The sequence below is a fragment of the Nipponia nippon genome, unplaced genomic scaffold, assembly GCF_047370975.1.
Source record: "Nipponia nippon isolate SJK-2023a ecotype South Korea unplaced genomic scaffold, ASM4737097v1 scaffold_13, whole genome shotgun sequence".
Lineage (NCBI taxonomy): Eukaryota > Metazoa > Chordata > Aves > Pelecaniformes > Threskiornithidae > Nipponia > Nipponia nippon.
Genome location: NW_028262324.1, coordinates 1,411,554 through 1,431,216, shown reverse-complemented (window position 1 = coordinate 1,431,216; position 19,663 = coordinate 1,411,554). Strand labels below are relative to the sequence as shown.

General features: G+C 61.8%; 2 protein-coding genes across 5 annotated transcripts in view; one reads left to right on the top strand and one right to left on the bottom strand.

Moving 5' to 3' along the window:
• The window catches only part of STK4 (serine/threonine kinase 4), a 64,178-nt gene extending 51,593 nt beyond the window's left edge, over positions 1-12,585 (top strand). The window contains exons 11-12 of one of the 2 annotated variants that reach the window (XR_015702866.1): positions 5,747-8,648; positions 12,184-12,585. Coding sequence is in view for 1 of the 2 variants with exons in the window: in XM_087749410.1 (XP_087605536.1) it covers positions 5,747-5,821; positions 12,184-12,255 (147 nt within the window). In the remaining variant the exon portion in view is untranslated. The remainder of the gene's footprint in view (positions 1-5,746; positions 8,649-12,183) is intronic. The other variant, XM_087749410.1, reaches the window with a different exon arrangement.
• Positions 1,692-17,675, bottom strand: KCNS1 (potassium voltage-gated channel modifier subfamily S member 1). Of its 3 annotated transcripts, XM_087749417.1 has the most exons (3): positions 16,785-17,675; positions 10,406-11,398; positions 1,692-4,366 (listed from the first exon to the last, which is right to left on the bottom strand). In XM_087749417.1, the coding sequence occupies exons 2-3, from the start codon at positions 11,369-11,371 to the stop codon at positions 3,911-3,913; spliced, it is 1,422 nt and encodes a 473-aa protein (XP_087605543.1). In that variant the 5' UTR covers positions 11,372-11,398; positions 16,785-17,675; the 3' UTR covers positions 1,692-3,910. The 3 variants fall into 3 exon arrangements, with proteins under 3 accessions (XP_087605543.1, XP_009471579.1, XP_087605544.1); XM_009473304.2 differs by lacking the exon at positions 16,785-17,675 and having other exon boundaries at positions 10,406-11,606; XM_087749418.1 differs by lacking the exons at positions 1,692-4,366; positions 16,785-17,675 and adding an exon at positions 8,595-8,828 and having other exon boundaries at positions 10,406-11,510.
• Between the last annotated feature and the right edge of the window lie 1,988 nt (positions 17,676-19,663).

Genomic DNA, 19,663 nt, shown 5'->3' with positions numbered 1-19,663 from the left:
GCATCAAGGCGAGTACAGCCCGAGCAGCATCAGAGCACAAACCACACTCCCTGAAACAGGAGAGCCAGCTCCCAAAGAACAACCCCCCCTTGAAGTCACGCTGGTGGGGTATCTCCTCTCTGGAGAGAAAATCGGTGCTGGGCTTGCTCAGCTTGGCTGGGGATGCTGCTCCTTGTGCGCTCAGCCTCTGCTCGGGGGCTTAAAGCCCCCTGCAAGTGCAAAGGTGTCTCCTCAGGCAGCGGGGTGCTGCGGGGTGCTGTCCTTAGGGCTCTCCTAAACCTCCCGAGGGGCTACCGGGCTTCTCTACGCCCACAAGCAGCAGTGGCCAGAGGCAGCCTGTGATAGCGTAGCTTAAGGAGCGATAGCTCTCATCTGCTGATGACCGCCGTCCCCGTCACGGGCAGCGATGGCTGGGCGCTGGAAGCTGGTCTGAGCTCTGCCTCTGCAGCAAGGAAAGCAGCGGAAGCTGGATGTGACTGGGGCCGCCAAAGCCGAGGAGGGGACGTTCTCCGGACCAGGAGGTGGGATTTCAACACAGCCGTGGTGTTAACGGTTGGACTTGATGGTCTTTTCCGACCTAAACGATTCAAAGATTCTGTGAGTCTGTTTGAGGAGCTGCTGGCCTGCACAAGCTAGCCTGAGCTTGTCCGGGGGGATGAAGGGGGGATGGCCGCAGCCGCCGGTGCGGCAGACCGGCTCCTCCCGGGTCTCCGGAGCTGTGGTGTGCTGTATCCCCTCCGCACCCCAGGCGCTGAGCCCCTGCCCTCGCTAACGGCCACAGCCGCGAGCGGAACGGCTGGGAAGCCGGGAGCGAACGCGCACACGCGTCCTCCAGCCTTCGGCTGGCAAAAGCGTGCCTAAAACATTGTTGAACCAAGTCAAGCAATTAACGCTTGCTGCCTAAACTAGACTTTCTTTTAAAATGGAACCTTTTCTACCTTTAGTCCAAAACACGGCTCACAAGCCTGGGGTTGAAATTATTTTCTTAAAACAAGAGTGGTTATTAGGGGAAATAACGTCCGGCTGCTGCTCCTCGGCTCCCAGCGCCGGGTTTGCTCACGCTGGCAGCTCAGCTCCCGTGTCCCTCGGCGCTGCCGTCGCAGCGCGTGCGTTCCTGCACATTTCTGCTCCTCCCCGCCTGCTTCCCGGATTTCGTGGGCGTGTAACGAACGGGATGGAGGAACGAACCGCGCTTGGATGGGGCCAGCTCTTCGCTTTGGGAATCATCCTGCGTTTTTAATGTTAATTGCGATCCTCTCCTTCTGAAAGTTGCTCCGTGCTTCCCAGCCGCGATGCCTGGCTCCCTGTGCGGCTCTTCCCAGAGCCCGCCAGCTCCGAGCCATTCCCTTGCACCCCTGGGACACCCGCTTCGTTGGGCCTCCTGGGAGATGGGTTATCCAAAACGCTCCAGCCAGGACGACGCCAGCGGCCCGGGCAGGACCGGCTGCCACCCGCCGTCGGGGCAGGGGGGACACGGGGGCCGTCGGGGCGGGAGCTCCGCTGTGCGCCGAGGCGGTGCCGGAGCTGGCTCCCGGGGACCCGCGGTCGCTTGGGGGGCAGCCAGGCCGCTCCTGCTCCGCGGGGGCCGCTCCTGCTCCGCCTGGACCCGCTCACCCGGCCCCAGCTCGGCCAACGCGCTGCACGAGCACGGGCGCGCTGAGCTGACGCGAAACAGAAAACCAGCCTCTGAAGCGGGTCACTTAAGTCTTTAATAAAATATACAGTATGCATCCCATGCATAGATAGAAAATTAATTTACATGCTCTTTTAATTATTTGCATAATGCTTTTCAATTAATACATGTAATTTCATCTTCACATTTTAATACATTTTGCTACTGGAATATTTATGGAGAGAAGGGGAAAAACCTTCCTTTATTCAAGTAACGGTGCAGCGGGAGCTGGTCGGAGCAGACGAGGGAGCTCGCTGGTCCCAGCTCGCGGTGAGAAGGAGCGCAGAGCGGACCACAAACCGTCGATACTGGAAGACTCAATGACACCAGGAGCGTGAGCACCCTCCCATCCCACACCAGTGCTCCCTGGGGACCCCTCCCCGCGTCCCGCTGGGGTTCGGAAAGGCTGGACCCGTACAGGTGTTGGTTTGTCTTTTCTTCCCCACGATCAGCAGATTGCTACAGACAGAGCCAGCACCGGCAACTGCAGCTGTGCCGCAAACCAGCCGGGACAACCAGCGGCAAACACCAGGATCCAGGTGCCCGGGGCCACCCTGCAGCCACCAACGTGTTTTTGAGGTGATCGCAGGGTGCGCATTCCTCCTGCTGGGAACAGGCGTTGCTGGGTGTACTCCTCTGTGCACAAAGGAGCTGCATAATTTCCAAACAGAGAACGGGGGGTCAAGGAAAAACTCCGTAAGGAATTAATGCTGTGCTGGGAGCAGCCCCGAGTGTGCTGAGCTGGGCGGGGGATCCGGGCGGGAAGGGGGCCCGGCGCTCCGGGCAGACCTCCCTGCCCGGCTGTGAGGTGCCCAGAGGCTGCGGTGACGGTGACGGGGAGCAGTGCGAGGTCCCCTCTGCCCCGGCTCTCCGGCGGACATGGCAGGTGCTGAAGGTGGGTGCCTTGGCACCCGAGGAGCTGGGCTCCCAGCGGGGACAGAGGTGATGCCCAGGGCGGTGTGACCCCCTCCTTACAGCGCTCCTGCCCCTGCCCGGCCCCGAGGCAGGGAGGGACCGGGCAGCAGAGCGAAGCGGGGCTGGGCGTTGTGGCGAGGGGGACCAGGGCACGGACCGAACCCGGCTGGCTTTGGTCATCTCCACCCCATCACAGGCTGCTGCAGCCCCTGGGCTCCCTGGCAGCTCCTCCTGCAGTGGAGATCACAAACACACAGCAATGGCAGAGGCGGCTTCTCCGTGCCCGGGAGCGTCCCCCCACGTCTGCTTCCCAACAGCCCTTTGCGGGGACTCTGCCTCCTCTCTGCCCGGGGGCTGGGTGCCACCAGCCACCCCTCCGAAACAAAAGCCCCCTGGCATGGGAGCCCCATGGAGCGAAGGGCTTGGGGGGCAGAGCCCCACCGGCTTGGCCCCTCGGTTCCCCCGCCGTGATCCCCTCCCACCGCTCCTGCCATGGAGGGCAGCAGCCCTTCTGCCTGGCCACCGCTGGCTGGTGTCCCCCCTGCACCGACAGCGCTCCCGGCTGCGCCGCTCTCCCGGCACAGCCCCCAGCTCCCTGGGGCCCCGGCAGTGGCAGCACAGGAGAGCGAGTAAAGCCCCCTGCAATGGAGGGAAGGTGAGGCCCAGTCGGTCCCACTGCAGGGGCTGGGGGCAGCGGGGCTCACCCTGAGCTGGACACCGCATCTCCTCCTGCACAGGCTCATTTCCAGCCCCCTTTCCCCCATGGCCGGCGGGGTGGCTGAGCCTTTCCAGGCTGTTTCCAGCTGGGGGTAGGATGAGGCTGGGGCTGGAGTTGATGCCAACCTGGCACAGGACCTGCAAGGGCAGCCAGCCTGGTCGGGGGCTGCCTCCCCCTCCAGCTATTTAACCTCACCCTGGACAACACGAAACCTCAGGGCAGAGGAAAATCCCCCTTCACGAAGCCGGGGCAGTGCCTGCTCGTGGGTCACCTGTATTTCTTTTTTTCTCACTCCCTTTCTGGCAGGGGTACGTCCAGCACCGCGGCCTCTGTTTGCAGCCACAGGGGAGCAGGGCTGTCGCTGGGTGAAGGCTGAGGCACGGCCAGGAGGACCCGGCTGCGGCGTCCCGGGGGCTGGAAGCAGCCGGCACCCGCTGGGCATCTCCTCCAAGCCCTCCTGTCCTTCGCAGGGCAGGGGCAATGCCAGGCGCGGTGCGAGACGGGGAGAGCCTGGCTCCTCCGCCGTGTCCCGGTGCAACAGCCACGTTGTGCTCGTGGTGAGCAAGCGGGTCCTGCGCACGCCCTGGTGCCGTGGCTCGGTGGGGTCAGGGTGCGGGGTGGGCGCCGGGGGTCAGACCGCGGCGATCAGGGCTGCCTCTGCCCAGGGAGGTCTCGCTCAGAGCCTCTGAGTCTCGGTCGCGGCTGGAGATGCTCTCCATGTCCTCGGGGTCTTTCTTGCCGCTGTTCCTCACGGCCGCCTCCAGCGCCTTCTGCTTGCGGTAGAAGTGGGAGAACTTGTTGAAGATGATGGTGATGGGCAGCGCCACGACCAGGATGCCCCCCAGGATGCAGCCCGAGGCAGCCAGCTTGCCCGCCACAGTGACAGGCACCACGTCGCCGTAGCCCACAGTGGTCATGCTGACCGTGCCCCACCACCAGCACGCCGGGATGGTGTCAAAGCCAACGTCTTCCTCCTTCTCAGCGGTGTAGGCCACGCCGGAGAAGACAGAGACGCCCACGGCCAGGTAGAGCAGCAGGATCCCCACCTCCCGGTAGCTGTGCTGGAAGGCAAAGCAGAGCGGTGGTCAACGGGGCCATCGCACCAGTCATGGCCAGGACACTGGGATCCTGCAGCGCAGACACAGCCCTGCACGCAGGCTCCCCGCTCGCCTCCGTCGGAGGTCTCGGTGCCTCTGTCCATCTCTGCCATGGGATGTCCCACTGCGGGGTCGGACTGAGACAGGTTGGGGATGCGTGGGTGACCCGCACCCGGAGCAGCCGGGAATTCAGCCCTGGCACCCACAGCCACCCCTCTGCCCTCCACCAGCCTGCGAGGGGGAGGCCGTGCCGGGGGGAAAGGGGACCGGTGCTTCCCAGCCAGGCAGAGGCTGCTCCCCTGCCTGCAGCACTCGCTCCGACCTGATCTCGGCTAACAATATTCAGACACGCTTTCCTTTTGGCAGGTCCCCAGACACCACCTAACAGGCAGCCTCTAAGCGAAGTGATTTGTATTTTCCTGAGACGCCGGCGATGTGCTCGCAGGGGGGACGCGCGCCTCCGCCGCGGGCTCAGCTCCCGCTCTTCACCCCGAGCTCCCCGGCAGCCGGGCGACCCCACAGCCAGAGCCCCAGGGACTCGCCTGCTCCCTCCTATACCCCAACACCACCGGGGGCCGTTCGACCCTTCGTTACGCACCTGGGTAGGAGGGATCGGGTGCTCCAGCGAGCAGAGTTCAGGAGGTTTTTGCTCTTACACGCCGGGGAGGGGTATTGCACCCATGGGACACAGCTCCAGGGGAGGCAGAAACTACTCCCTGCTCCGGTTTCTGTCCCCTGTGGTCCCATTCCTGGGGACACCTGAACCCTGAGGTTCCAGATGGCTTTAACCTGGGTCTAAGCTGGCTACGGGACACCATCAATCCTAACGCAACGCAAGACAGCCGCTGGCTGGGCTCGCTGCGGCGCGGCCGCTGCTGCTCTCTTGCTCAGCCGGTCTGGGCAGCAGCGCCAGTGGCCCCGCAGCACCCCACAGCAGGGTCAGCCTCCCATCCCTCCCAGCACCCATGGGTGCAGGAGCCAGCTGCAGCGGCGGGGGTCTCTGCACGGCCTTGTTGCAGAAAGAAACCTGGGTGGAGGCAGCCAGCCGCCCTCTGCCCCTCCAGCCACCAAATGAAATGAGCTTTCATGGCTACTGGAGGCAAAACTGCAGCTGATCCGACTTGGGGGGCGCCAGCCCAGCAGCAAATTTCTCCTGGCTCAGCACCCCAGCCCCAGGGCTGGGTGACGGGTTAGGGGTCGGTGCGGGCACCCGCGCAGCACCCGAGGAGCCCGGCGAGGTCTCCGGCGGTGTCGGCCAGACAGCCCAAGGGCAGAGGGGCTGGTTCTGGGGGAGAGATTTCTTGCAGAAACTACCGTTTCTAAGAGAATTACATTTCCCTTCAGGTTTTGCCGCTTCTCTACGGGAGACTCAAAGTGAAGCTCTGGGCTGACACGAACCCAAGCGGCCCTGGTCATCAGGTCAGTCCGGGGATCCAGCCACAGTCAGCGTGGGCTGGCCTCAGCACCCACCGCCACGGGGTTCTGCGGCCCCGGCTCGCCGAGCCCCACCCCGAGGGGTCTGGGAGCCCCGGCGGGAGCGGGGCCGTGGGACCCCCAACCTCCCAGGTGGGCACGCGGGACCCAGGGGGGCAGACTGACGGCAGCGGCGCGCAATGCTCCTTGAAGAAGCCATCATTTCTCTGGTTTCAAACTAAAACATTTTTGTTGCCCGTCTTTCTCTGGATATTCTTAATTTTTGAGCAAAATATAAACCTGTGCCAAAAACTTGGGGTGGGGAAAGGCAGCGGGCAGTTTGGGGACGAGGCAGCATGCGATGCCAGGAAGGGGACTGCCAGAGGACAAGCTGGGACCAGGCAAACTGCCACGGGCCAGCGCTGGCACCTGGGCCAGACCCAGTGCCCAGCTCCCGCCCCTGCCCTGCAGCCGGCAAGGCGTCACCGAGAGCCCTGCGCGCAGCGGGGACGGGGACCCCGAGCTCTTAAAGCCTCACAGACCGGGAGGGGACACCGAGCCCCCATTTTCTGGCAGGGCCAGGCTAAGCACCCGCCAGTGCCAAGGCCTCCGCCGTCCTCACAGCATGGCGAGTCCACTCGCTTTTTGATTGTCAGAAGCGAATTTCTTGGATGTTTCTGCCCGCTGATCCGCCAGCTTGCTCTTCGTCTTTTGGGGAAAGGGAAGCAGAGCTCTGATTGCGGGTTTTTTTTCCCAGTCTCCTAAGAGCCAGAGAATGCTTTATTGGAGACCACATAATGACTGAATGAAACAACATTTGAGCAAAGCAAACAGCAGAAGATGTGGGAAAAGAGCGTCCGCGGTCAAGACGAGACATAAAGGAGGTGGATTCATGGCAGGGAGCGAGAAGACTTTGCTTAGACTGCTGGCAAAAGCTGCTCAGCTAATGCCAGTAATACCGAGGGGAAATAATCCTCCTCTGCCGTCGCCTGTGGCTGCAGATGCCCTGTAGCAGCTCTGAGGGAGCTCCTGGGGAAGGACAGACAGCTCAGAGCCCCCGAGTTTCGAGGGTGCATCGCTTGGCTGTGAAAGGCTTGCTCCTGGCTGGAGCTTAACAGCACGTCTGCACGTCCCAGCTGGGGAGCAGCAGAGCCGAATAACCTTATACATTTTTAAAGAGTATCAGTTATGGCCCTGGGATGTGTTGGAGGGTGAAGACGAGGGGGAAGTCAGGCAGCTCGATAGCTCCTGCTGCTTTAATTTACAAGCAGGGTCAGGGCTTGCGGCACAGGGGAGGCTCCCAGCTGATCCTCAGGTACTGGTTGCCACCTATTTGCAGCCATTTATCCTCAAAACGTGTGGTTTGCTCATTGATCCGGGAGCAGGCAGCCGCAGCTGGGGTTCGGGTGGGCTGCGGGCTGAGCAAGCAGCCAGCCCTGGGGGAGGCGATGCTGGGGGATAAAAGGCTCCAGGGAAAGAACCACCCCACAGCAGCCTTGCTGGGCTCCTGCCCCTGCAGGTCTGCCTGCCCCGGGCTCCTTCCCCGGCTGAACACATAGCTTTCCTCCAGTACCGCAGAAGACGCATGAAGTGGAAGAGCCCAGTTTGAGCCTGGCTGGAGACACCAGCGCAGGGACCGAGCGCGGAGACGGCCCGTGGTAGCGACAGCATCTGCTGCCCGGGGACGTGCAGCTCCGGCTCTTCCAAGCTGTTGGTGTATTTAGGCCCCCGAGGGGACAGACAGCAACTCCGGCGGATCCCTGCGGACGCCTGAATTGCTCAGCGCCGTGCACCTATTGACTGCCAGTGGGAGACAGGCACCAAACCCGCACCCGGGAGGCGGCAGCAGCGGTAATGGATGTCGTGCACGGCAGGGAGGAAGAGCAGAGGCGTGTGGGAAGCCTCTCTTCAAATTAAATAGACCCTGGATCAGGCCCCAAGCAATCTGAAGCTGGTTCAGAGTTTATGATGCACAAATGACAGAAACCCTTCTGCTAGCACTTTTGTGGCAGGGGAATGATTACTCAGCTTGCCAGAGCCATCGCTCCGCTTCCTGGCTGTTAACAGCTTCACTCCTCGGCTGCTGCTTTATGCTCTTGCAATAGGAAGTAAATTATGATTAACAAGACGTTGTAATTTATGCGCCCAGTAAATCACAATGCCAAGCTGCTGCGTCAGACTTCTGTCTTCGCTCAGCCCCGTTTACAGCTGGCTCCGGAGTCCCTGGGAAGCGGCACTTTCCCGTACGTCACTGGGTGAATCAGCGGCGCGGCAGAGGCCGGAGCCGGGACGCTGCCGGCTGCCCGGATCTCGTCTGCTGCTTAATAGCACGCAGATGAGCCCACCAGTCCCTGCTCTGCTGCAATGTGGTGTTCACGCTTAAATGGAGCACAGAAAGGGTTCAGGGAGCCCTTCCCACGTGTACGATTTTATTTAAATTCTGCAAGCAGTGTTACAGGGGTCTGTCACTTGCTAATTGCTCTTTCAAGGTGAGCGTTCAGAAGTATGATGCAGGTAGGACTTCAGGCAGCTTCATTTCCAATAATCCTCCACGGAGCCCATTTTCAGCAGGCTTTGAGGATGCCAGGAATTTTTCCCCCCATTTTTTCTGACGTTCTGTGGGATTTGCAGGATTAGTGCTGGGCTGGGCCGGGCCAGTCCTGCTTCACAGCAAGAAGTTGGCAGAAGACCTTTCCTACTGCCCATCCTCATCCCCAGCCACGCTCGAGGGTTGCTTTTCTCCATGGCTCACCCACGGGAATGGGTCCAACGCTGGCAGTCAAGTCCTGCTGACACCAGGCCATCCCATGCCGGCCCTGCCACGGCTGCAGCGGTGAGAAACGGGGTGTCCCAACCGCGGCTGTGCCCGCTTCATCCCTGCCATGGTGGGAGCAGCTCCAGGAGCTGCGGCTCTGGCCCCTGCCAGGCGCCGGGTGGGAGGAGAGCATCCCTTCGGTTCAGTTTCAAGCTCTGTTACGAAGATTGCTTTCCTTGGCCGTTTGTTTGGCACAGCCTTTGTTTGAAGGAGGAAAAAGTACAGGGACATTTCGTGAGCAGTGCATGAACACCAGTCTTCTAGGTTAAATGTGGGGACCCGAGGTGGTCCCACGAGGAGATGTTCGCCCCGGTGACCCCCTCCCTGCGCCCAGCACAAGCCCCGTGTGTGGTGGGGCGTCGGGAGCGTGTGTCGCTCTGCACCTTGGCAGGCTTGAGGATTTCTCTTGATGTGGTCACCAAGAATTGGAGACAATTAAAGGCTGAGTTTAATCGGCCTCTGCATCAGGCTGGATTTTCTGCGTAAGCGCAGGAGGCAAGGGGACGGTTTCACCCTCCCCAGATTCGGGCACGTGGCCCTCGGCACGGGGGGGACGGAGGAGGGAGGGCCGGCGGGGGAGAGCTGAGAGCTGCACAGGGCACCGTGGCTGGTCCGTGCTGCGCAGCCGAGCTGCAGCGATGGAGGTCTGGGCCGCAGTGCCAGGCTGGTGAGGATTTCATGATAGCTTCGTGCTTGGACTCTTGCCACAGCTGATCTTGGTCTGTCTAAGGAGGCTGGGGGTGCTGCAGAGGGGGCTGGAGAGATGCAGCCTTGGGGCATGCCATGGGGATGAGGGGCGTGAGAGGAGGCACTCATCCCCCCAGACCTGCAGGGGTGCCACCTCCCAGCGCGCCTGGACCCTGCTCCTTCACCCTCTCAGCATCTCCTCATCCAGCTCTCCCTCCTGAGGACCGCACGGTCCTGGGGCCAGCCTCCCCCAGCCCCGCGTGTCCTGCTTTCTCTGAGCCACTCCAGCACCCCGAGGGGCAGCTGCTGGCAGACGGGCTCTGCTGGGGACACGCACCCTGCCTTGGGCTGGTTGTCCCAGGCCCTGCAGCTAATCTTCTGCTCTTCTATTGCTGCTCTGCACCACCCATGGTTGACCATGTGCCAGTCCCGACCTCATCATACCCTGGAGCATCCAAGCATCAGCTCAGCTGGACCAGGATCTCCATCTCTCCCTAGATGGGCAGACACCAAGGGCTGGACACTGGCCTCCGGCCAGCTGGCAGCCTGCCCTTAGGAGGTTCCCCGTCCTCCCAGACTGGGGATAGGAGCAGCTCTGAGCCGCACACGCTGGTGCTGGTTGCCCCAGCAGCTGCTGGCTGGCCCGGTCCCTGCTCAGCAGGCCGCTCACAGCCTGGCTCGGCGCTGACCCCAGAGGTGGGTCATCACCATCCACCCGTGCACGGCTGAGTCCGTTCCAACACCATGCAATGGGGCTCGCACACCATGGCGGGGAAGGGGTGGCTGGGTCCCTGGAAGCACCAATTCTGCGCGAAGCAAAGTCTGCAAGCAATGGGGTGAATTGCTGTTTGCTCCGAGCGTGCGTACAAAGAGGGTGCACGCAGCGCTCCTCGCAGTGCTCCTCGCACTCGGTTGCTTGAGCAGACACACAGACCAACAGCCCAGCCCACCACCCCAAGCGTGCTCGCCAGCCGCTACCCAGAGCTGGCAGCTCACTGGGAACAGGAATGTCCACATACCCCAGCCATACCAGAGCTCTCCTTCTTACCCACAGACCCTAGGAGTAGATAAGGAGATAGCCAGTTTACCTTCAAGGTGGCCCCCAGCGACCTCAGTCCGGTGGAGTGCCGAGCCAGCTTCAGCACCCGGAATATCCTCATGAGCCGAAACACCTGCACGACCTTGCCCAGGTTGCCCAGCTCCGAGTCACTGCCCACGGTCACGTCCACTAAGAGGGTGAAGTAGAAGGGCAGCACCGAGACAATGTCAATCAGGTTCAGCGGGTGCTTGAAGAACTTCCTGGGGTTGGGGGAGAGCAGGAGGCGGGAAGACACTTCGAAGGTGAACCAGGAGATGCAGAAATACTCCAGCTTGTGCAGGACAGGTTCATCGAGCATGTTGCCGTTCTCATCCACCTCCTGGTACTCGGGCATGCTGTGGATGCACATGGTGGCTATGGAAACCAGCACCACGCTGATGGACACGAAGCTGAAGAGTTTGCTGGGGATGGAGTAGCCGGGGTTCTCCATGGTGAGCCAGAGGCGTTTGCGCACGTTGCCGCAGCGCAGCGTGCTGTAGCGCAGCAGGTCGTGGTTGATGTCGGAGATCTCATCGGGGGACGTGTCCACGCTGCTGACCTCACTCTCCTCGTCCCAGTTGTGGTGCCGGCTCTCCAGCTTGCGCTCGTGGTAGCGGTAGCTGCAGCAGGAGTCCAGGAAGAACTCATTGATGCCCCAGTACTCGATCTCCTGGCAGAAGGAGAAGACGCACAGCTCCTCCATGACGTGCAGCTTCCCCGTCTGGTAGAAGTGGAGCACGTAGAGGAAGAAGCCGGGGTTTCGGTCGAAGTAGAACTCCCTGGCGCTCACGTCGTAGTCATCGCAGAGCTGCAGGATGGACTCCTCTGAGTCGCAGGAGAGCAGGCGTCCCAGGCGGGTGTCGGGGAACTTGGAGAGGGCGCTGGAGCTGAGCCGCCTCCTCAGACCCCCCACGTTGATGTTGATAACGTCCTCCTCAAAACCGGGACCCCAGTAATTTAAGGTCTTGTTGACCATGATCAGCAGAACGGAGGCTGGTTCCACCTGCGGGCGAGACACAGCGGGGCTGGAGGGGACGCAGGGCTCCCCCCGCTCCGGGTGCTCCTGGGGGAGAGGGCCAGAAGCACCCTGAGGAGTGAGGAGGGGTGTTTGCACCTTGAAAAGTGAGGATCAAGGAGAAGGGAGGGGAGAGAAACAGCTTTGGGCAGTTGTTCTTTGGTGGTATGGAAGGGGAGGGGGAAAAAAGCCAATTATTTTTCCAGGTCGAACTTTTCCTTGCCTTTTTTTTTAACCTCTTAAAGTTTCTCCCCTTGCTAATGGCCTAAGGAAGGCAGGTTACTGCACCTCCGGCACCTCATCCACGGGGCTTTCCTTGTTCAAACAGGTAATTAGTCGCTGAAGGGAAGATTTATGCCCCAAAGAGCCTCCCCTGTGGAAAAACCAGATCTCGCGCTGCCCCGTGCTCATGAAATCAGGGCCGCAGTGATTCTGCCCAAGAGCTCTGTAGCCCAGCTACCGGCGTTGCTCATTAGCCCTGGCCACAAAGTCCTTCGAAGGTGCGATCTTCCCAGCAGCAGAGGCAGTTTTGCCAAAATCAAAGTGTTTTCACAGAAGGTGCCGGTTTTAGGGAGAATTTCAGTGGAAGAAGTGTCAAAACAATTCATCTGCCTGCTTTGTTTCCTCTTGTGTGTTCTGTCATGTAAAATATTATTTTTATAATGTTGAAGCATAACACAAACATGATTCAGAATCGTTGATGACTCTGAATTAAAAACCTGTATGTTGGGAGGGAAATAAAAATCAAAGTTTTGATTTCTCTTGTCTTTCAGGATTTTAGAAGTTTCGGGGAGCTGGGGTTTTCCGTTCAGCAGAACTTCCGTTTTCTAATGAGAGGCACTTAAAGCATCTAACAGAGAGAAGCATTCCCACCCCTTCAAACGCGCTCCCCCATCTTGACGAGAAGCTTAGAATAAAAAGGCAAGCGAGAAGCTTTGTGATCTTCCTGTGTCACCTTGAAATCAGACTTCTCCACCTACCTTCGTCATCAAAACGCCGGGGACGTGCGGAGCAGCCCCGTGCCCAGGCGGTGCCCCCGCTCCTGGCACGGGCGCGCTGGGTGTCCTCGGGAGGGACACCGCGTTCGCGCTCTCGGTCGAGGAATTACATTTTCCCCCCCGCATCGGCGATTTTGGAAAAATCCCGCTATCGGGCGTGACTTGCTCCTGAGCTCTGCTCACACTTCCAGGGGCGCTGCTGGTACCGACGCGACTTCTGCAGCCGCCGCGGTCACTGAGGCACTGGTGACCTGCAGAGTAGCCCATCTCCCATCTCAAAGGCTTCCCTCCCTGGTTTTAACCAGCCAGCTGCTCATCCGAAAAACCCCTCGCCTTCTCTGCCTTGTGCCGCCCACTGAAGTTTTCGAACTTTCAGGTGGTGCGGAGGCCGCAAACAGGCGGTGGGAGACGAGGGAAAAGGCTGCAGCAGCCCCGCGGCGATGCTGAGGTGCCACCGGCCCCCGCCCAGGACAGCCGGGTCCGACGGCAGCCCCCGAGGGCCAAGGCCAGGTCGGTGACACGAGGCGGGTCCCCCCCGCCCAAGGGAATCGTGGTTCCCCGCAGCCCCCTCGCGCCCCAGCCCTGCGGTGCTCCCCGGACGCCTCACGGGGTTTGCGGGGCCAACGCAGAAGCAGGGGAAGGGCTCTGCGCCTTTCCCAGTGCCTGAGAAATGCGGCGTAAAAGGTTTGGCAGGCCGGGAGGGACCTGGGGAACACGCTCACATCTAAATCTGGGGGTCAGAGCAGCGCTGGAGAGGAACAGGTAGTGGAATAGCAGTTAGAAATAAACCCCAGAGGTGGGTTTTTAAGCTGAGCAGGGCTATGGGTGCAGCAACTGCCAGATTTGTGCGAAATAGCCTGGCAAAGGCATCTGCTAACTCCGCTGCAGCTCAGAGCCAGGGCTCCTTAAAGACACAGGCTTTGCACCGCCAAGCCAGCGGTTCCCATTACACCATGTCTGGAGGAGGCAACCGGCTTGCGATAAGCCTCAGAGCTTAATGGACTCATTGTCTTGCCTTTCAGAGGGGAGGAGAAGAAAAGCAGGATCAACTTGTTTAATGCTTAAGACAAAAGCAAGGGAGAAAAAGGGGTGTAAAAACTCCTTTTCAGGGATAAATTGGAATTTCTGTGCCAGATTAGCTTTTCCAGGGAAGACATCACACGGCCCATCTGTGGGGTGGGGATGACTAATCCAGGTTCCTTCCAGAAGGATGCTCATGCCTCCAGGCTACAAACACAGCCGGGGCCGTGGGGGTGGGTCCGTGGGCTCCAGCGTATCCCCCACCCCACGGCAGCCTCTCCCCGCACCCGCCCTGCCCAGCAGCCGCTCCAGACCAGGCCAAATGTCACCCAAACCAAAGGGAAGGTGGTTCTGGGGCTGGGCTGGGGCACGGGGCAGCCCGGGTGGCCACCGGGGGCTGTGCTGGGGCGGCGGGGCAAGCCCAGAGCCACGCTCCAGCGCAGCAGGACCAGCCCCAGCGCACGGCTGGGCGGCACTGGGCGCCCAGCCCTCGGGGCCAGGAGGGAGCCGGCTCCCACCTCTCTCCCAGCTCAAAAAAAAAGTGGGTGTCAGGACCCCGCAAGCCTTCGTACCCCAGGGAAATCCCTCCCTCCCTCCCTCCCTCGCAGGGAGCCGGGTCGCAGCCGGCTGAGATGCTCCTGTCTGATGTTCGCTTCTGAAGAGAGCAAATTATTTCTGCCCACATACAGCTTTCATCGGGGAATCTAAAGCAGCAATTAATAGTTTTATAATTCTTTTGCCTACTCGTTTCACGACTAGCTAAGCTCAGCTTTAGAACAAAAGTGAGGTCTGAACTAAGGCCTGGCGCGATCTCCCCTGTCGGGTGATCAAAGCTTGCGCCCCTCTCGCATTTGCAGGGGTGTCTGCTGGGAGACAGCGGCTCTCGCTAGGAAGGTCGGGTGGGTTTTTATTTTAAAGCACAGTGGACAGATAATACAAATGTGTCTGTCTGGAATAAGGTGAATTTGCAAAATTTTCCTTCAGTTAAAGCAAGATTTCCATAAATGATTGGTAAAATAGAACAGATAAAGCCAGTCTCTTTCTGGGAAATTTTGAAATATATTGTAAGCTATTTTAAGGAACAACCATCAGAATTACACAAGCCCAGTGCGAGCTGGGTGTTGGGCATTCGAATGAATATGTATCTTGCGGAGAAAAAAAATCTCTGATATATGCATTTATGACAGTACAATATAAAAACAGATCAAGCATATCTGTAAGAAATGCTAGAAGATTTTCCCTTGACAACATATTTTTTTCTTAAAGGCTTTCAAATGGAAGTTATGTGTATTTATTCTAACTGGCAGAAGGGACCCAAGGGAGTGGGAAGGAGGACGCTAACAGACATTCGAGTGAGGATGCAGCAAGCGCAGGGAGCATTGCACACAGGGGCTTTTCCAACCAGGTACAGCGGATTTAGATTCATGGTCCAAATAAAAAGCCCTGTACTTACAGCTCAGCGAGGCTTCCCGGCGGGGAGTCGTGTGCCTGGTCTCAAAGGAGCCATTGGAAGTGCGTAGAGAAGGAGGAAACCCTCATCCTGTGCCTGTAGCCCTCACCGCCCTGTCACCCCGGGCTCGCCAGCCTGCGCCTCCCGGGTGTGCAGGGCCGGTGGCTGCAAAGGGCTGGAGCAGCCCTGGGTGGGATGTCCATGGGGCTGGGGGGGCTGGGGGTCCCCGCTGGGTGCCTGGGGGGGAGCGGGGCTGGCTGAGCTCCCGGCCCCTGCGGGATGGTGTCCCCATCAGCCGGGGGCTGGGGGAGACGCCTGCTTTCTGCTCATCTAAAAGTGCCCCTGCAGACCCCTGTCCCCATGGCTGAGCCCTGTCCCCATCGCTGAGCGTCCCTGTCCCCATCGCTGAGCGTCCCTGTCCCCATGGCTGAGCCCTGTTCCCATCGCTGAGCCCTGTCCCCATGGCTGAGCGTCCCTGTCCCCATGGCTGAGCCCTGTCCCCATCGCTGAGCATCCCTGTCCCCATCGCTGAGCCCTGTCCCCATGGCTGTGCCCTGTCCCCATGGCTGAGCATCCCTGTCCCCATCGGCCTGAAGACGCTCAGGACCGAGCCCCTCCTCTGGCGGGGGCCCTGCCAGGCGGGCAGGGGAGTGTGGAAGGGGGATTCCCCCCGCCGCCTGCTCCCTGCGGGCAGAGCCTGAGCTGCCGCTGTGCGCTGAGGCCGCCGGAGCGGCCAGGGCTGGGGATGCAGCTGGGGGGGCTCCCCGCCCGCCTCGGGGCGCAGGGGGGGGATCCCCGGCAGCTCGGGCTGCCCTGCCCCGGGCCACCCCCGCTCCCAGGTCCCGGGCAGTGGGTGCACAGCTCCCCGGAGGGGACCCCCGCGCCCTGCCCTGCTCTCCGGGGAGAGGGAGATGCAGCCCCCGGAGGGGGGGAGGTTTCGGGGAGGGGGGCTCCCCTGCAGCCGCCCCGGCTCCCAGCAGCAGCCCGGGATGTGGCTGCTGGCACGGCGGCTCCCTGCTCATCCCGGGCTGTCGGCGCCTCGCTTCCCCGCTCATCCCGGGGTGCCGCTGCCCCCGACCCTGCTCACCCCCCCATGCCGCTGCTCCGGGTGCCCTCTCAGCCCGGGATGCCGGTGCCCCGGGTGCCCGCCGCGCCCCGGGGTGCTGAGCCCTGCAATGCCCGGGGATGCCGGGACCCGGGGTTCCCGGGATGCCGGTGCCCCGCTCCCTGCTGTTCCCTGCCTTGCCGGTCTCACGCTCCTCGCCGCGCCCCGGGATGCCGGTGCCCGCAGTTCCCCGGGATGCCGGTGCCTGCCGCCCCCCGCGCTGCCGGTGCCCCGGGTCCCCGCCCCGCCCCGGGATGCCGGTGCCTGCAGAGCCCCGGGGTGCCGGTGCCCCGGTCCCCGCGCTGCCGGTGCCCGCAGACCCCCGGGCGCCGGAGCCCGGCCCCGCGCCGCCGCTCACCTGCCTCGGCGCCGCCCCCGCCGCAGCGTGCGCGCCCGGCGCGGAGCCGCGGAGCCCTGCGGGGCCGGCGCCGGCGGCAGAAGCTCCGCGGGCCCGGGGGGTCCCGCCCGCCGCCCCTCCCGGGGTGCCGCCCCCCGGCCCGCCCGCCCCGAGCCGCGGGCTGCGAGCGGGGAGGCGAGGCCGGTGCCCGGTGCCCGGTGCCCGGCTGCCTCTGCTGCTGCTCCGGAGCAGCGCGGTCCCCCGGGGCCTCTGGGGCGGCCCCGAGCTCTGCAGGGGAGAGGGCGGGGGATGCCCACCCCGGTCCCGGGGAAGCCCACCGGGACCACAAGACGGGAGACCCGATTTTGGCAAAAGCGGCTGGCGGTTTCCCTTGCGAAGGAAGCCCCGAGCCGCGGCTGGCAGCGGGATGGGAAACCTGGGTACGCCTGCCCCGCTGGCCTTACCTGCTGGAAGCGCCCTTAGCAGCCGGGAGAGCCCGCGGGACGGCTGGTGGGAGCCGCGCTGGGGTACGGGCCTCGTCCCGCCCTGGCCTACCCCAGCTCCTTGCGAAGCCGCCCAAGTGGCGAGCGCTGCCCTTGGCGGGGCTGAGCTCCCGGAGCTCCGCGGGGTGCAGCGTGCTGCCCTGTGCTGCGGGCGTTCAGGTCGAGCAGGACCCCAGCAGCGGTGCCGCCCTGCGCCGGGCAGGTGACGCGCCTCCGCCCTCGCAGTCGCCCTCCACGCGTTCCAGCTCCATCTTCCTCCTTGGGGCAGGGGGTGCGTGGGGCACCAGGGCAGCCCCCCGGGGAAGAGCCCCCCTGGCTCGCTGAGCTTCCTACCGTCTCCTTAAAGGCTCGTCGGGAAGTGGGCGAAGGCAGAGAGTCCCAGGCATGGCACGCGCTTCAGGTCAGCGAGCTGCCGCTGCCACCCGGGGCCATCCCCGCACAGCCCGGGGAGCGCTGCGAGAACACCAACTCCCGCAGAAGCCAGCTGCCAGAGCAGAGAGATGGGAAAAAGAGGATGGGAAACCTTCCTGGGGTGACGGCTGGGGCTGCATGCCCGCGCAGCGATGCCTCATTGCTCCGGCAGCCGGCACAGAGCAGCTGTGTCAGACAGGCGGCTCACACAGGGCGAGACTTCACACCACCCTTGCATCGGGTCCCTCGGCTTGCTGGTTCCAGCTCCAGGGGCTGGAGCCTGCGGGTGCTCACCCTCCTCCAGGCTCGCACATGGCCGGGGGAGAGCTCTGTTTGGTGGCGAGCATCCTTCCCCCTGCCCGCTCGCCCGCCTCCCGCGGCCGCCTGTGCTGCCAGCCCCGGCCCCGCGCCAGGGCCGGCAGCGGGTTCCCATGCGTGTGGTGTGTCAGACTGTGTGCGCCGTGTGCTTGTTTACATGGGAAGGAGGCAGCGGAGGGAGGGGGGAGGGACGCCTTTCAGGGAGGCCTCAGAGAAGAAAAAAACCAAACCGAGGGAAAAAAAAAAAACCTCAGGGAAATTCCTCTGTTCTATGACATGAAGCGAAAAGCATTTATTTTTATGGCAATTAGGGATGGCTGAGCATCCCTGGAAGCTGCAAGATAAAGATGCCCAGCTTTGTCTGCTCCGGGCATTTGCAGCAGATGCCTTCAGCCCGGCTCGCCGCGGGTGCTGAGCCCTGGCAGGGTGCAGCCCGCGGGCTGGGAGGAGGGCTGGCTCCCGCACGGGGCTTTCTCTGTCTGTCACTGACATCCCGTGACCGGGGTGAATTTTCTTTTCCCTTCTGAAAATATTTCTCAGCCGGCCATTTTTCAGGGAAGGAGCCGTGCCCTGGGAGCCGTGCAGGCGCTGCGAGGGTGCCCGCTCCATCTGGCACTTTGTCTCTGCACCAGAGTCTTATTTATGCACCGCCACAGGGTAGACCTGAGCCCTGTCCCCCCAGAACGGGCTCTCCCAGCCCCGGGAGGTTTGCCGAGTGTCCCCGGGGCCGTGCGGAGGAGCTGAGGCGTGTGCGGAAAGCGAGGCAGGGAGATGCCGGGGCTCTGGGGTCCCCCCGGGAAGGGGCTGGGGAGCCAGGGAGGGGAGACGCCTCCGTGCCTCCTGCTGCAGCTCACAGCCCTGGCGGGAAGCAGCTGCCGGAGAGCGAAGTTCATCTCCCAGGCTGCAGATGCCCGATTTAGGCTTCTGCTGGCATCGCAGCAGCCTTCAGAGGGGACTTGGCTGCAGGGGAATTTTCCCTTTGCTGCACAAGCTCGGATGCGAAAGGCCTGACTCTCCCGTTAGCCGACTGGAGCTTGTTGGGCTGACTTGGCACTGGCGCTGGCAAGCCATGGCAGGAAAGGGAGCCTTCCATTTTAAGGCTCTTTCCCAGCAAATTGAGGTGCAAGGGCCCTTACTCGGTGCAGCCGGCTTTGCAGCCGCACCGGGAGGGCGCAGCTCCCCGCAGCATGGGCCAGCCCTGCGCCTCCACCGCGACTCCTGAACTAACAGGCAGCGACGTGGAGACGGGAACAGGCAGAAAATCAGGTCAGCTGGAAACGCCTCGCCATCTCTTCCTTTCATGTCTCCCCCCATCTTCCTCTCTTGGGGAAGGCAGGTCTCCTCCCGCCGAAGCCTGCGGGGTTTATGTCGATAACCACATGGCAAATCCTCCGTGCGGGGACCGGGGGTGAAACCTCTTGCCGTGGTCTCTTCTGCAGTCTGGAAGCAAATCGCAGAGGCAGGGTGAGTCTGAAGCCAGCAGCCATTTCAGTACTGCAGTGAGTCATCCCGAAAGGCGCTCAGCTTGTGGCAGCTCCCTTCCTTTCTTCTTTCTGCCTTTATTTTTTTTTTAATAGCTGATGTAGCAATAAATTAAAAAATAGGGGAAAATATATATGAATATAGCATGTCTGCAGAACTCCTTTAATTAAAAGAAAAATCTTCAAGCACTTTTCAGCCCCTTGGACATCGGTTGTGAAAGGCCGGAGCTGCTGGGTACCTGCCACGTGGGAGGGTGGGATGGAGCGGGGCGAGCGCCGGCGCACCAGCGAGCGCAGGGGATCCGTGGAGCCGGGGGCTGATTAATGCCGGGGAGACGAACACAAAGCATTTCACAAATAGCCCTTTCCAGAGGGAAGGAGCTAAATTAGGGCAGACGCAAAAGCCTACTCTTGCGTTTCTTAGCGGCAAAGTCGTTTGGGCTTTCCTTAATTCTCTTTTTTTCCTTGTGGTTTCAGCGCTCGCTGGTGTGTTTGTCCCCCCCGGCCTCCCGCAAGCTCCGGCTGGAGGGGTTTGGGCTTCTCCTTCCCGTGCCATCGGCTGTCCCCATTCCCGGTCCATCGGCTCTCCCTGTTCCCAATCCATTGGCTATCCCCGGTTCCGTGCCATCT

Excerpts from the sequence above, each read along its gene's own strand:
- KCNS1 (XM_087749417.1), bottom strand. The coding sequence starts at position 11,371 with ATGGTCAACAAGACCTTAAATTACTGGGGTCCCGGTTTTGAGGAGGAC. Across the intron at positions 4,367-10,405 it reads CGCTGGGGGCCACCTTGAAG|CACAGCTACCGGGAGGTGGG; the intron begins GTAAACTGGCTA and ends TTTGCCTTCCAG.